The 17,438-nt window shown below is 38.2% G+C and overlaps 1 protein-coding gene across 11 annotated transcripts in view; it reads left to right on the forward strand.

The window, feature by feature from the left end:
• Eph (Eph receptor tyrosine kinase) overlaps positions 1 to 17,438 on the forward strand; it is a 1,032,492-nt gene that overhangs the window by 287,218 nt on the left and 727,836 nt on the right. For all 11 annotated transcript variants that reach the window (XM_067103469.1, XM_067103458.1, XM_067103461.1 and 8 more), the window contains exon 2: positions 16,051 to 16,262. In XM_067103469.1, the coding sequence (XP_066959570.1) occupies positions 16,082 to 16,262 (181 nt within the window). In that variant the 5' untranslated portion in view covers positions 16,051 to 16,081. The remainder of the gene's footprint in view (positions 1 to 16,050; positions 16,263 to 17,438) is intronic.

The raw sequence follows: 17,438 nt of genomic DNA on the forward strand, positions 1-17,438 counted from the left end.
TTAATCCCGTTTGCGGAACTTGAAAGGAACACCTGAATAGCTCCATTACGTTCGAGCTCTCTCTCTCTCTCTCTCTCTCTCTCTCTCTCTCTCTCTCTCTCTCTGATGAGCTGATTCTGTTATAAAGTCTTCTTCCTATCCATGTCTATCCCTTCCTCTCTCTCTCTCTCTCTCTCTCTCTCTCTCTCTCTCTCTCTCTCTCTCTCTCTGATAGAGCTGATTCTGTTTAAAAATCCTCCTCCTGTGTACTTCCCCCCCATCCCCACCTCTCTCTCTCTCTCTCTCTCTCTCTCTCTCTCTCGGATGAGTTTGATTCTGTTAAAAGTAGTCTTCCTCTTGTTCATGTCCATTCTCTCTCTCTCTCTCTCTCTCTCTCTCTCTCTCTCTCTCTCTCCGGCCCCCTCTATTCATGTGGGAGGCTGACTTTCATTATGTTTCCTCGTACTTACGACGTTAAGTCCCCCATTGAAAAAGTTATCCCAGTGAACGTCATCTCAGGTCGCTTTCGGTGGGACCTTTTGATATATTTTGCGGAGGTTAAAACGAAGCCTCGGAAAACTCAAGGCATTTCCGAAGGGGTGATGCGATAAAAGGAAAGACGCCCAATTGGAAGTAGTTAGGACATCAGAGAAAGTAATTTCGAGCGTAATGAAGTTTTTTGTCTTTTTGAAGTTCATTGTGGGGAATGTATTTTGAAGTTTCGGTATGTAAACGAGGGTAACGATGATCGTTAACGTCGGTGATCGTCGCTTTTGTGACGCCTATTTTTGTAGAACTCGATTAATTAAGCTTGAATCCGTTTTGATAGTCCTTTTTTTTTTTGTTTTATTTTTAACACACACATACACACACACACATATATACATATATATACATATATATATATATATATATATATATATATATATATATATATATATATATATATATATATATATATATATATACCTGAATCACGAAAATATGGAACGTGATGAATATATAAATTATAAATAAAGATAAAATTCTACAGGAAACGGAAACACTGGAGTCTGCTAAGTAGAGGACATAGTGTCGAAAGGCCTCGCAGCACTCCAGTGTTTCCATTTTTCTGGTGGATTTTTTTATCTTTATATATATATATATATATATATATATATATATATATATATATATATATATATAATGTGCAAGATATTTTACATTTACAGGTGACCGTTAAGAAAGGTGCCGTTTTTTCTTAACATAGGTGAATATTCGTGGTATTTTACACTTTTGAAAAAACGGGTCTGCCATTTACAATAAAAGCCTTTGTATTTTCGTAGGTAGCAGACTGTAGAGTTTTTCCTCCTATGTACTTTGGCTTGAGTTTATACATGACTGCCACATGATGATTTATGTGGTGAATTGGACCCCAGAGAACTTTAGCATTTGATATCATACACCGTAGTTATCTATTTCGAATAAAATACCTGCACGTTATTACCATTATTATTATTGTCCATAATGTGCTTGTATTCATATATAGCCTCAAGATATTCATAGTTTCAACAGCAGGGGTTGGGGATAAAACTTAGAATTGTGTTCAACCTCATGTTGAAGGGATGAAGTTCTCCACATGGCTGAGATAATATACGGAACAGTTTAAATTAAACCAGAATTTCACTTACTGATTCGATAAAATATTCCCTGTGGTGTAGATACATTACTTTACGTGGCTTAGATGAAATACGTGGGATTAAGCATACAACCCTTCATCATCCTTAGGCAAAGTACTGATTTCATTTTTAAGAAATTGAAATAGGTTAAAATATATCTTTTCATATTAGTAGGATGAAATTATCGTTGTGTCTTGGAATTTAGATGAAATGGCATGAAATATATAATCCCACACTGTTAGGATGAAATAATCATTGAATCCCAAACTGCTTTGAATCTAAACCAAATTAAATAGCCTGAAATGCTGTATATTATCCAATATACTGATATAGCCAAATATTCAGGGCAACTTGGGTGAAATCTCCTAACGCTTCCGAAAATCTTCAAGCGGCGCTGGATGGCTGTGACCATAACATCCCAGGGAGGTTGTTTGGATCGTGGGGCCTCTCTTTCCTTCTTCTTTCCTCTCCTCTCCTTCTCTTCTTCCTTCCTTCTTTCCTTCTTTCTTCGGGGCACAATATTAGTTCGCCAACTGAAGTGGCAAAATTGCAAAAGGGCTCGGGGAGGAGTTGGGTAGGGGGGCTGGGGGGAGGTTGTGTTTCTTAGAGATTTGGGGCGTTGGAGGAAGAAGACGAGGGGTGGAGGCGGTGGGGGGTGGGGGAGAGGGTTAGGAGCGTGGGGTGGGGTGAGGGAGGGTCAGGATTCTAGCGGGGGCTTTTGTTGTGATTCATGGGCTGTAGAAAATGTGGCAAAATAAAGAGATATAGCAAAGCTATTTCCTCTCTCTCTCTCTCTCTCTCTCTCTCTCTCTCTCTCTCTCTCTCTCTCTCTCTCTGCTTTACATGTTCTTTGGCTGAAAATTATCTGTAGACGTTTTCTCTCTCTCTCTCTCTCTCTCTCTCTCTCTCTCTCTCTCTCTCTCTCTCTCTCTGTTTTTCATGCTCTTTGGCTGAAAAATTTTCTGTCGGTGTTCTTCTCTCTCTCTCTCTCTCTCTCTCTCTCTCTCTCTCTCTGCTTTACGTGTTCTTTGGCTGAAAAATTCTCAGCCGGCAATTCCGCTCTCTCTCTCTCTCTCTCTCTCTCTCTCTCTCTCTCTCTCTCCTTGGCGTCGGTCTAAAAGGGTTTCTATCCCCAAAGGCGTTGTGATTGGGAGCTTCCGACACTGAGAAAGATCGGTTGGAAGTTACGAAAAATATGAGGAACTGGTATTGCTCTTATTGCTCTCGGCTCTTTATTCGTCACTTCTCTGATATCTCATATTTATCTGCACCCCTAAGGGGGGGGGAGGTTAGTGCTATCAGTGCACCTCATGCGGTGCAATGTAGGCACTACTTGAGGTTCTTTGCAGTGTGCCTTCGGCTCCTAGCTGCAACCCCCGTTCGTTCCTTTTACGGTACCTCCTTTCATATTCTCTTTCTTCCATCTTGCTTTCCACTCTCTCCTAACAATTGATTCATAGTGCAACTGCGAGGTTTTCCTCCTGTTACGCCTTTCAAACATTTTGCTGTCAATTTCCGTTTCAGCGCTGAATGATCTCGTAGGTCCCAGTGCTTGGCCTTTGGCCTAAATTCTATATATTCAGCTCAGTCAGTTCTAGATTTATCTGCTTGATACACAAGCTACGTAGGATTGCTAATAACAGCTAACGTTCAATGTATATCTGATGTGGATGCTCCCATAAGATACGTTGTTCTGGTTGCAGTTTAACAGCGTTGTTGGAATTTGAGTTAAGTTGTTAATTTCACGCCACAGCTTATAGGTTTTCCTGTGCTTGTTGTATTTATTAGCAGTTCGCTATGAATTAATGTCGCTAGAGATCTGCTTTGAAGTTTGTATAAAGCTTGCTGTAAGTGAAAATCGTATCATATATATATATATATATATAATTTTTTTATTTTAAAGTTGGTTTTAGAAACAAAATATCCGGGGCAATAACTTGTATATCTCTCTCTCAAGCTGAAGGAATGATCAAGGCTCTCTCTCTCTCTCTCTCTCTCTCTCTCTCTCTGAGGCACACGCAGACAAGTCAGTCTATATATATTTTTAAAAATTATTTTTGCAAAAAAAAAAAATATTCTGCATAATAATTTCTCCGTCTTTCTCATTAGCTGAAGGAATAATCTCTCTCTCTCTCTCTCTCTCTCTCTCTCTCTCTCTCTCTCTCTCTCTCTCTCTCTCTCGCACACACTCTATGTCAATCGAAGTGAGGAGGTCGTTTGCCCATAGGCTTGATCAAGTTCTCGTATGTCGTTCGTGATGTAAAAGCAGCAATGCGTGTGAGGTTCGTCGTAGAGAGAATTGAATTTTATTGATGTTATCGCTCTTGTCGCCTGTTATTTGCATGAGGACTCTTTTTCCACCTTTATACACTTTTTTTTTCGTCTTCCTTCTCCGTCGAGCGTCAAGTGTTTTGGCCTTGGCGTTTATTTAGTTACTTCCTTCTTCTTCTTCTTCTCCCCTTTTTCCCATCTTCTAAATACAGTTAGTCTTCTTTTTTTTTTCATCTAAACATTATAATTTTTTTGTCTAAACATTATATGTTTATTTGTCCTTGTTATTTCTTTTTCTACTTTTCTTCCTCCTCCTCCTCCTCCTCCTCCTCCTCCTCCTCCTCCTCCTCCTCCTCCATTTATATAAGATCTCTTTCCTCTCCTCACTTTTCTGTTTTGTCTCCTCCTCCATTTATATATGTTCTCTCCCCTTTCCTTCCCCATCTATTTTTCCTCCTCCTCCTCCTTCTCAGTTTATATATAAAATCTCTATCCATTCCTTCCCTTTCCATTTTTAATCCTCCTGCTCCTCCATTGATATAAGATCTCTTTTCTTTCCTCCCCTTTCCATTTTTCTTCATCCTCCATTTATATAAGATCTCTTCCCCTTTCTCCCCTTCTTATTTTTCCTCCTCCACGATTTATGTAAGATCTCTTCGTTTTCCTCCCCTTTCTATTTTCCTCTGCTCCTCCTCCTCCTCCATGTCTTCTCTATCTTCCTCCTTCATCGTTTGGTGAGATTAAACAAGAAGTCTGCGTCCGTGCCATTTCATGTATTTTGTAATGTCTTTTTTCACCTGAAGGGGATTTCAGATGATGCTCTCTCTCTCTCTCTCTCTCTCTCTCTCTCTCTCTCTCTCTCACACTCACAGAGAATACACGACTTACGGGAAGACCCATTCCCTCATTCCATGTCCTGACTCGTAAATCATGGAATTTTGTCTGCTACGAAGGACCAATTATCTCTCTCTCTCTCTCTCTCTCTCTCTCTCTCTCTCTCTCTCTCTCTCTCTCTCTCTCTCTCTCTCAGAGATTTCTGTGGAAGTTGTTTGTTTTTGCTGTACACTTTTAAATACGATAGGTGATAAGTTATAGGCATACAGGTAATGTATAAATAAATTGATAATGAAGCGGACCAAACCATCAGAAATGTAGAGCTGATTTTGTAAACAGTGAGATATATAAAAGGAAATAGATTCATTAAAAAGAATGAAGATATATGAGATATATATATATATATATATATATATATATATATATATATATATATATATATATATATATATATATATATTAAGAAATAAGTTAAGTATTAAAATGAACCCTGTATTGGCAATTATAAAGAAATAATATATATATATATAATAGGGATGTGGTTTAAAAATATCTTGAAAGAATAGTAATTCCCTGTATTGGCAATTTTTACAATGTGGTTTAAAATACTAAGAATAGTAAACAAAATACTGAAAAACAAAAGAAAACTTGTCAGTGTAAATGCCACTCCTAATCTTCTTCAACTTCATGAAAAGTCTCTCTCTCTCTCTCTCTCTCTCTCTCTCTCTCTCTCTCTCTCTCTCTCTCTAGCATAGGTAATTATTTCATCGAATTGCACAGCAGCAATTAATACCAAGAACTCAGCTCAAAGAGCAGCGAATTTGTAAGTACTCAAATGCCATCATCATCATCATCATCATCATCATCATCATCATCATCATCATCCTCATCATCATCATCATCCTCATTATCATCATCATCATCATCATCATCCTTCACCATCTTTAGAATTGGTGCCCAATGCTTCCATAAATCTGATCAGTTATTCATCTCCCGGTAGAATCCTTTGCATTTGGAAGGCATTCCTCTGAGATTAGTATTATTATTCATGCCATGAATCTCTCTCTCTCTCTCTCTCTCTCTCTCTCTCTCTCTCTCTCTCTCTCTCTCTCTCTCTCTCTCTGTCAGTTATGTGTCATCTTCGTCTATTAGTATTCCTACCTTTCCCCTCTTCGAATATTCATAATGGGCAAGATATGCTATTGTAATATCAATCTATAGCAAGACTTATCTCATCACGATACATTTTCTCCGCTTATTTTTACAGGGAAGTACTTTCAGTATTCCTCATTATTATGGTGAACTTACATGCATAAAAAACTTAACGAATTATTTATTCGTAAAAGTATAAATCTACTTCCAGTATTCATGATTATTCTGATGAATTTACATGTATGAAACGCAATTTAAAAGATATTTGATTGAATTTCTTGATTGTGGATAAGATTGAGCTTAATGCTAATAGATTCACAATTTCGTGAAAAACAGTCTATGTAATAAAAACTCAAAATTATATAGTAAATATATTACACTGTAAAATAAACCAAAGACCTTCGAACACTTGAACGGTGTTCCTCATCAGTGCTACCGTTAAAATGTAAGTGAGGGTACTTTTCTTGTCAATAGTAAGTATTTTTTTTTATGGAAAAGTCTTTTTTTATGGAAAGTCTTCTTCTTCTTCTTTCTTCTTCTGTTTTTCGTAGTTCTTTCACCTTGTCACCCGTAGGACATGCGTCAATCATAAACGAAATCACGGGCATTGGCCAACCGTAATTCTTAAGCCGCGGTCCTAAAGCGCACTGGCGGCCGCTGCGGTAGGAAGCGGTAAATTCTAATAATGAACATCGAAATCGTTATAATTTCGTGAATGATGATTCCTCCTCCTCCTCCTCCTCCTCCTCCTCCTCCTCCTCCTCCTCCTCCTCCTCCTCCTCCTCCTCTCGGAACTTTAAGTGATTCTCATCAGTTCGCGCATAAATACGAGAAGATCCGATCGGCTGCAGAAAACCTCCTCCTCATTCATAGTGATGGTCTTGCTCATGGTGAGAAGGATTATGGTGATGGTGGTGAATAGGATTATGGTGATTTATAGCTCTTTTTTTCTCTTGTTTGGTTTGGCGATTTATCTTTTTTTTCTGCTTTTGTAAGCATCATATCATGTCTTATATTTGTCTCTATTTAGTTATTATATTTTTTTTTGTCTTCCCATCCTCTCCATTTCGATTTACTCTCTCTCTCTCTCTCTCTCTCTCTCTCTCTCTCTCTCTCTCTCTCTCTCTCTCTCCGCTTTCTTGTCCTCTCTTACCTTCATCAGTATTCCTCCCAGAGTTTGTGCAGCTTCATCCTGAACTTCTCGTCTTCTTCCTCCTCCTCCCCCTCCTCCTCCTCCCCCTCCTCCTCCTCCTCCTAACTAGTTTATGATAATGACCGATCACTGATGGCCCTTGAAGAAGTCCACCTGGTTTTCGAAAGAGGATTTTGTTACAGGGCCCCAGGAAGCGGTTGGGTAACGGGGTGGGGGGTGTGGAAGTGGGGGTTGTTGGGTGGGGTTGGGGTCATCATGATCGCTCCCAAGGGTGAAACTGGGGCAGGCATCGCTGGGGGCTTTTAATTGCTTTATTAGGTGTCTTCATGATGACCTTTAACGATCGGCGTTTGGCTAGGTCGAAGATTACGTCATTTGGCCCGCAAGGTCTCATTGTGACTCGTTGCTATTCAGACCCGGAGTTAATAAGGTCTTTTGCAAGATAGAAACGTTGATTTTTTTTTTTTTTTTTGGCATGGCATTCTCCGTCTCGTGCCAGTGCCCCACAAGAGGTCATGGTATGTTACCTGCCAGTGGCGACCTTCAATTCGATATTGGTCACCCATCCAAACGATTTCCAGATCCAGTCTTCTTTTATTTATTTATTTATCTTTTTTTTTTTTTAGCTTTCTTTGGGGACATATATCATGGCACTTGTTTGCGAATCCGGATGTGAACCCCTCCTTATTTTAGGACTTGATTTTGTACTTTATTTATTATGTCTAATCCTGTAACTTATATATACATAATACATACAGATATACAGACATACAGCAGAAAACATTCCATTTTTTATAATCTAACTATGAATGAAATAGAAAGCTTCCATTCTAGTATTTATAACCTTAGTTATAACTTTGTGATTCAGAGAGAGAGAGAGAGAGAGAGAGAGAGAGAGAGAGAGAGAGAGAGAGAGAGAGAGAGAGATAACATTAATAGCCTATTTATATTCCAGATCTCCAACGGGCCATTCCGACGGGAAATATAAACCTTAGTACTATTTTGGTCGCGATTTATGAGGCAAATGCGGTGGGAATTTCAGCTCTTCCCCCCCCCCTTCCCCTCCCCTCCCCCCACTGGCGAGGTAGCAAGCGTTTTAGGGCACTGGGGTTTGGTGGGGGTTACCAAGGATGTTATAGGTGGGTGGGGTGGAGACGAGGGAGGGGAAGGTGGTCAAGACCCTCTTTTCTCTTGTTTCCTTCACCTCCTGTTATTCCTTACCACCTTTCTCTGACTTCCTATAAGTTCCTATATCCCACATCCCTCCGCTGTCCCTTTTTCGGTAGACATTCACGCCTTTTCGTTGGGGGACCCCTTATCCCCTCCTCACCTCTATCCACCCCCTTTCCCCTCGCCCATCCCTGGAACGCCACATCTCGCCCGATTAGGGGCTCAGCCATATACCCCCTTCCCCATCACTCAGCATATTCGGTAGGGGCATCTAAGCTCCAGACGTATATAATTTATTTAGGGATTGTTTCCCCCTTCCATCCTCTCTCTTGAGGTGTATAGAGCTACACCACAGGCATCCTTTTTTTGTGGGTATTCTCTCTCTCTCTCTCTCTCTCTCTCTCTCTCTCTCTCTCTCTCTCTCTCTCTCACTGTATATATATCAAGCATTGAGAGACCTGTCTAGGAAGGCAAACGCGATTAGGTTCGGATTTGGGTTGGCATTGGTATACTGTAGAGGGGAATATGGGAGGGGTAGGGGAGGGGAGGGGGCATCTCCCCCTTTTCCTTCCCCTTTTGGCCCTTCCTTCGTGGAGAGAGGACCTCCCTAAGGCCCAGGGGTGCATCTTAAATTTGGATGACGCCGCATCAAAAATGGAGAATACCAGGAAATAATGGCGGCAGGATCGTGCCCCGACATCCTAATGACGCATTGAAAGCGGCCTCCTGAGGATTAAGAGGATGGCTTGGGCTTCCCAGGGTACAGGTGGCCATAGGTAGTTTCACGCGCGTGCCCACGCGCGCAACCATAAACGTGCGAGCGCGTGGTCAGTTTGGATGTTTACTTTTCGTCATTACAACGATATTCAGATTGTTTGTTGCTTGATGTTTCCAAACTTTTTTTTTTTTTAATTTATGTGAGAGCGAGAGTCTTGTCGTCTAATGATAAGTAACCAGTTGAGTTCTTTATTAATGTGGTTGGGTTGGTTTAGGATATGCCCGTCTCTGTTACTTTGTGTTTGAAAACCCCCACACTTTCCCGAAATCTTCTGAAGTCCAAATTACCACAGGTTAGTCACAAGTAGATTTTGATATTAGTCATATTTTTCAGCTAAGAGCCAATGCAAGAATTAATGGCAGATGAAATTGGGTCATTCATTAATATAACGATGATAATAATAATTTAAGGTCACGACCATATGCAAGCACTGATTGCAGAAGTTACTAACTGAGATTAGACCCCTGTCAAATAACATCAAATGAAAAAGTCAAATAATGAAAATTTATCTTTTTATGTTTTTGTGAAATTTTGCCGTTCAAGTCTTTCCAGTGTACCCGAGTCTATGCCAATATAATAAGGCTCTTTTGGTGGAGCAGATCTCTCTCTCTCTCTCTCTCTCTCTCTCTCTCTCTCTCTCTCTCTCTCTCTTTGCCTTCTTTTGCCTTTCATCTTGGTATCTTCACTAAACTAGTATAAACTCTCTCTGTCTCGTCTGGATAGTGTAATCTTTCTGAGGCGAATTTTATCTCTCCTCTCTCTCTCTCTCTCTCTTTTGCCTTCATCTGGTATCTTCACTATACTAGTAATAAACTCTCTCGTCTCGTCTGATAGTGTAATCTTTTTAAGGCGAATTTTAGCTCTCTCTCTCTCTCTCTCTCTCTCTCTCTCTCTCTCTCTCTCTCCCCGGGCACCACCAGTGTCACTTCTATTTGTCTCATTCCTCCGTTATTGGATTAGAAAATAAGAGGGAAAGTTTGGCCGGGACCCCATTTCGGCCATAAAAGTTCGATTGCGTTATTCATTCCGCCGATAAGCTCCCGTAACTTGTTAGGAGGCGATGTCTCCTCTGCCCGACTCGGGAGATCGTCTGCTTTGTGTGTGTGTGTTGGGGGTCTTTGGTCAAGTTTGTTTATTTGTCCAGTTGTTTGTTGTTTCTCTTCGTCTATGTCGTTTGTGTCTCTCTCTTAACCTTGTTGCGTCATGCTGGTCAAGTGTTTTTATTTATCCAGTTGTTTGTTGTTTCTCATTTTTTATTTTTAGTATCTCTCTTAACATGGTTGCTTCATTTTGGTCAAGTTTGTTTATTTTTTATCCAGTTGGTTGTTGTTTCCTTCACATTTTTTTATTAGTTTCTCTCTCTTAAACTGGTTGCTTCATTTTGGTCAAATTTGTTTACTTATCCAGTTGTTTGTTTGTTGTTTCTCCTCATTTTTTGTTATTTGTGTCTCTCTCTTAACCTTGTTGCTTCATTGTGGTCAAGTTTGTTTATTTATCCAGATGTTTGTTGTTTCTCCTCATTTTTTTAAAAATTTGTTTCACTCTCTTAACCTGGTTGCTTCATTTTGGTGAAATTTGTTTATTTATCAAAATGTTTTTGTTTCTCCTCAATTTTTGTTATTAGTGTCTCTTACCATGGTTGCTTCATTTTGGTCAACTCTATTTATTCAGTCGTTTGTTGTATCTCCTCATTTTTGTTAGTTGTTTCTCTCACTTAACCTGGTTGCTTCATTTACTTAGTTTATTGGTCGGGTTTTGGGCATCGCTACAATACTCTTTAAGAAAGAGTTCCTCTACCCTCTTCAGCATTGTCAGCTTGGTATTACTCCACCCGTCAGGTTATCTCTTCCTTTCCCGTTTTGACTTTTTTTTTTTCTGCTGTCTGGGCTGGTTAAGGGTATGAGGTACCCGTTTCTTCGGCTTTTACATTTAAAGAATAGTAGATAAAGTCAGAGTCTCAAATGTGTTCGACCGTGTCTGGAATTCTGGAATATTTCTGACACTATTTCCCTTTGTCTCTTTAATCTTTGGAAGCTTGAATTTCAAGTCAGTGGCCCCTGTAGGTTTGCTCCTTATGAATATGGTACATCATCTGAATAATAATAATAATAATAATAATAATAATAATAATAATAATAATAATCTGAGTAAGAATGCGAATCTGTTTTGTAGAATTATTGTCATTTGAATGATCATCAGCAATAGTACCTATGTATAAATCAGTTTCTAATGAATGAAGCTTATCGACTATTTACAGAATTTCGCTTTTTTTCTGTTGTTCTTAATGATCGTTTCGACGTCACTTATATTTTAACTTCTTCTTCTTCTTCTTCTTCTTCTTCTTCTTCTTCTTCTTCTTTCTTCTTCTTCTTCTCTCTCTTCTCTCTCTCTCTCTCTCTCTCTCTCTCTCTTTTTTTTTTTTTTTTTTTTTTTTTTTGCCCTTGGTAAATGGGTACGTGATCCTCAAGAACTTCTTAAAACTGCGTCCAGGAAATACGACGCAGTTTTTGGCTATTGACGAAGGACGCTCCCCATGAATTCGGACGCTTGGGTAAATAATCGCCCTCCTCGCTAACTCCATTGTGGAGTTCAGGACCTTTTGTCTTACGACCGACCTAATTCTTAGGGTCCTCTGTGCTGCCAGATAGTTGTGGAATCAAGTTGGAAGTGATATCGGTAGGGAGGGCAGTTCTTCAATGACGGACCAACGAAAACATAAGACTGGGATAATTTAATCTGGGTTTGTCATTTCAGGTGCTGGAGCGTAGATCTCTCTCTCTCTCTCTCTCTCTCTCTCTCTCTCTCTCTCTCTCTCTCATAAAAACCAGAAGCAATGATGCTATTTCTATTAAAATCCAACAAGGCTCTCTCTCTCTCTCATAAAAACAGAAGCAATGATACTATTTCTGTTAAAATAAAAGGCTCTTCTCTCTCTCTCTCTCTCTCTCTCTCTCTTCTCTCTCTCATAAAAACAGAAGTAATGTCACTATTTCTAATAAAACCAACAAGAGCCTCTCTCTCTCTCTCTCTCTCTCTCTCTCTCTCTCTCTCTCATAAAAACAGAAGTAATGATACTATTTCTAATAAACCGACAAGAGTCTCTCTCTCTCTCTCTCTCTCTCTCTCTCTCTCTCTCTCATAAAAACAGAAGCAATGATACTATTCTAATAAAATCCAACAAGAGTCTCTCTCTCTCTCTCTCTCTCTCTCTCTCTCTCTCTCTCTCACTCAAAAGACCAGGCAATTATACTGTTCCTATTAAAGTGTTCCCAGTAAAATCCAACAAGTCTCTCTCTCTCTCTCTCTCTCTCTCTTGCTCTCTGTTTGCCGTTGATCGTTACAGTTTTTGTGGTCAGCAGACCAGATATTCCACAGACCAGTTGCATTATGTCTGACCTGTCTCGCTCTGTTGTGCCAGGTCAAGAAAAGGTCAAAAGTCTCACGCATGGGATTCGCGAATCATTCAGTCCTTTCGCAATAATTAACCCGATGTTCTTGATGTAATTAACCAGACCCACGATTAATTACGGTCAGTCGTACGGGATGTCATTATATTCGTCCGTGCTGTAATTGTGCTCTGCCATTTGTTTTGGTGTCATTAATTACGCTGTCATTGTTGGACGTGATTGATTGTTGTCATTCGAGGCTAAATTAGATTATTTGTATTATGTAGATTTGGGTGTTTTCTGAAAAACAATCAGAATTTAATATTTACTTTTTATTTTTATTTGCCGCTTTTTTTGTCCTTGCGTTTTTCTTAACTTGTTGTAATTAATTTGTTAGTAATTGGTTACTTTTGTCTTTTAGCCCAGATATATTAGGAATCCTCTTTTTATATATATATATATATATATATATATATATATATAGATATATAGAGATATATATATATAGATATATATATATATATATATATTGTATATATATATGTATATGTATGTATATACTGTATATATTATAGAGAGAGATAGAGAGAGAGAGAGATATATATAGATATATATATATATGCATATGTATACATTGTATATAGAAATACTAGACACAGACACACATTACGTATATATAGAGAGAGAGATATATATATATATATATATATATATATATATATATATATATATAGAGAGAGAGAGTATATATATATATATATATATATATATATAATATATATACTTGCATTTATGTACTCTCTATTCAGCCATTCATCAACTATTGTAATTTGAGTCTATTTCAGCTTCGCAGTCCAATTAAAAGAACAATGCCATTCAGTTAACGAATCATTGCAGCAAAAAGCTTCCTGACTTAACGAATATATACTACTGTATACACCCCACCTCATTCCTCTCTCATTACAGCGTCATACGTCGCCGTAATTCGCCTCCTCTACTCACGGAATTTACGATACCTTCTTTCTTTTGTTGTTAATTATCGCGTGTCTTCTTCTGTGTTCCCATTGTTTCTCGGCGGGGCGTAATTCTCGTGCAATTGAGGCTCGTCATTGTCTTGCGTTTCATGGTTGGAAAAGCGGCCGTAATGACTCGAAAATGCAGTTCCTTTCTAACGTGTTCCGCGAAACAACCGTTCCGTAGTTCCTGCTTTTGCTATTATTATTATTATTATTATTATTATTATTATTATTATTATTATTATTATTATTATTATTATTAATCGTTCAACTAACTACTGATTTTAACGCAACGTGATTCAAAGCTTTAGTGAAGAGATGCGAAACTGATTTTAACGGAACGTGTATACTAATATTTATATATATATATATATATATATATATATATATATATATATATATATATATATATATATATATATATATATATATATATATATATATATATATATATATATACATACTGTACATGCATATACATATGTATATAAAATATATATATAATCATATATATATGTATATATATATATATACATTCATATATGTATGTATGTTTGTTTGTATGTATTTTTCTTTCACATGAAATATTTTTAACTGTGTATTTCATTTTTATTTAAACTCTTCTTATATATTTCGGTACCTTTGTTTCATCTCCCCTCTAAGGAGAAACCGTATTCACACGTGTGTATTTATGCGCGTATATGTATAGTGTGTGTGCGTGTGTGTGAGTTGTGTGTGTGTGTGTGTGTGTGTGTGTGTGTGTGTACATGAAATCGTACGAAAAAAAAATCATTTCTGTAGCTGCGGTGAATAAAGTTACCTGTCATAAAGGAATGTGTCGAGCATAAAGCCCCCTCTCTCTCTCTCTCTCTCTCTCTCTCTCTCTCTCTCTCTGCCGGAAACTCATTTGTGATTCTCTCCAGTGGCGAAGGAGTTCAGAAGATTCTATACACATTGAGTGTGCATTATAATATCCCTTTAACTTTGCTCATTATCACAAACGGATCAACTTTCCATTTCACACCGCTTTAAGTTGACCCATTAATCTCTCTCTCTCTCTCTCTCTCTCTCTCTCTCTCTAACAAATACACACACACACACAATGTGATTATACTATTGTTTTCTTTAACATCGTCAGAATTTTTGCAGATATTATTGAGCCTCTCTCTCTCTCTCTCTCTCTCTCTCTCTCTCTCTCTCTCTCTCTCTCTCTCTCTCTCACACATACAATGTGTTGCACTCGTCAGAGTTTTTGCAGGTATTATTGAGACCCCTTCTCTTCTCTCTCTCTCTCTCTCTCTCTCTCTCTCTCTCTCTCTCTCTCATACACGCACGCAATGTGATTGCACTCTTGTTTTTTAACATCCTCAGTTTTTGCAGCTATTACTGAGCTCTGTCTGCTCTTTACAAAACTGTTTTGATAAGCTGACTCATAATAATTTTTTTTATTTTTACCACACTTATCCTTTTTTTATCATTTTTTTTTTATTTTGAGCACATTTATGAACCTGCTAAATTTCATCCGTGAACAATACAGTCAGGTGTTATTGTCTCATGCGAAAGCATTACTTTTATGGCAATTTTCTCTCTTTGTATTTTTGTATGTATAGAAATAATGAAAAGCGGAGAAAGTTTGTTATATTGCTTATTATCCCCACTTCCCTTTCCTCCTGTCTCCTTCCCCGTCACTTTCCAGCCGCGAATGAAATTTTTAAGGACGGTAGCTGAGGGGAGAGAGAGAGAGACAGAGGGGGGGGGGTTATAGTGAGACCCCCGGGGAGGTTGCCTGAAAGAAAAACCGAAGTCAGAACGATTACAATAACTTTCACACAAACTCCACCGAGATGAACCCTCTCTCTCTCTCTCTCTCTCTCTCTTTCTTCCCTGAAACTTTTGATGCTAGTAGCTTCCTGGGTTTTTTGTTTTATTTGATCTTTCTGCATGGGTGTGTTCATAGTGGAATTTTGTTTTCCCCAAGTTGTGTACGTTGTTCTGGAGAAGTTGTTTCGTTTTGGTTGTTGGCCCGTGGGGTTTTCTGTTTATTTGTAGTTATTAATGGTTTAAATTACGATGTTATTGTTGCTGTTGTTGTCCTGTATTAGAATTTGTTTTCCCGAAGTTGTGTGTGTTGTTCTGGAGCCAGTTGTTTCGTGTTGGTTGTTGTCCCTTGGGGTTTTCTGTTTATTTATTGCTATTAAAGGTTTAAATTATGATACTGTTGTTGTTGTTGTAGTCCTGTTGTTTTGGAATTTGCTTCCCCAGTTTGTGTATGTTGCTCTGGAGCCAGTCGTTTCGTTTTGGTTGTTGGGCCTTGGGATTTTCTGTTTATTCAGTATTATTAATGGGTAAAATATTATTATTATTGTTGTTGCTGTTGTCCTGTTGTTTTGGAATTTGTTTTCCCAAGTTGTGTATGTTGTTCTGGAGCCAGTTGTTTCGTTTTGGTTGTTTATTATCATTACTGGTTTAAATTATGACATTATTGTTGTTGCAGTTGTTGTTGCTTTGTTTATTGCTATTTTAGCCTATGATACCGAAGTTAGCATTATTGTTGTTATTATTTTACAGTATATCCGATGTTAAATTTTCAATTGATGAACAATGAATTAATCTGATATTGATACTAACTTATTTTATTGTCTGTCTTTCGCAGGTTATGTTATTAACTTAAGGTGGTAGGCCTCATGAAGGGTGTGGTGAGCGGCGGGGGCATCAGCGAGGGGCGGTGCCCCCAGGCTGCTCCCCATAGGACCAAGAGCTCCCCTAGGCAAGCTCACTTTGGTGGTAGCCGAACGCACCCACCCCTGCTAGGGCACCTGCTCATCGCCCTGCTTCTTCTAGCAGCCTTTGCACGCGCTGAACAAGGTAAGGAATCTGTCCTTACATGAATGTATACAGTGTATGTGTGTATGTATACAATACATGTATATACAGTATATATATATATATATATATATGTATATATATATATATATATATATATATATATTACATATATATATATATATTACATATGTGTATATATATACATACACATATATACATACATATACACACAATATATGTATATTTATGTATGTATATGTACATATATATATATATGTATGTGTGTAATTTATTTCCCTCCAACACGTATTGACATTTCTGTGTCTTCCGGCCATGCAGCTAATTCTCGCTGAACGAGGAATGAAATGTAATCTCTCGGTTTTTTCAAATAATTCTCCGAACAGTCCTTCCCTTCCTTATGTCCGTCACCCTGACCAAGGGAAAGTAAGAAAATTATTATTTTCATTTTTATAAAATGTTTCATATTTTGTCCATACCTCTTCGCTTGCGATAAACAAGCGTAGGAAATGTTTTTTTTGAATTGATCTCAAATGATCATCGATTCCGTATATGTCGGTCTCTCATTCACTTTGCAGTGTGATCATGGTGCTTCCTATGTATATCATCTCTTTAGACTTCTTTAATCTCCCTAGTTGAACCCTAGTCTTTAATCTACCTGGTTGAACCCTAGTCTTTAATCTCCCTAGTTGAACCCTAGTTTTTAATCTCCCTAGTTGAACCCTAGTCTTTAAACTCCCTAGCAGCTTAATCTCCCTAGTTGTCTTTAATCTCCTAGTTTGTTTTTAATCTCTAGTTGAGCCCTAGTCTTTAATCTCCCTAGTCCGGTCCTAGTCTTTAATCTCCATCGTTGAACCCTAGTCTGTAAACTCCCTAGCTGAACCATAGTCTTTAATCTCCCTTGTTGAGCCCTAGTCTTTAATCTCCCTAGTTGAACCCTAGTCTTTAATCTCCCTAGTTAAACCCTAGTCCTTTCGAGCAGTGACCAAGAGCCTTCAGTGTTATTATCAAAATTGAGTGCACTAATTAGTAATGGGTGTTGGGTTCCCGTGTCTTCAATCGAACCAGAGTTGTCTTTTATATATTATATATACAGTATATATATATATGTGTGTGTGTCTGTGTGTGTTTGTGTGTGTGTCACAAACCGTATGGCACAGGGTCTGGGTAGTTACTCAGTTTCCCATTGAACAGTAT

Source organism: Macrobrachium rosenbergii, chromosome 5, assembly GCF_040412425.1.
Source record: "Macrobrachium rosenbergii isolate ZJJX-2024 chromosome 5, ASM4041242v1, whole genome shotgun sequence".
NCBI classification, from domain to species: domain Eukaryota; kingdom Metazoa; phylum Arthropoda; class Malacostraca; order Decapoda; family Palaemonidae; genus Macrobrachium; species Macrobrachium rosenbergii.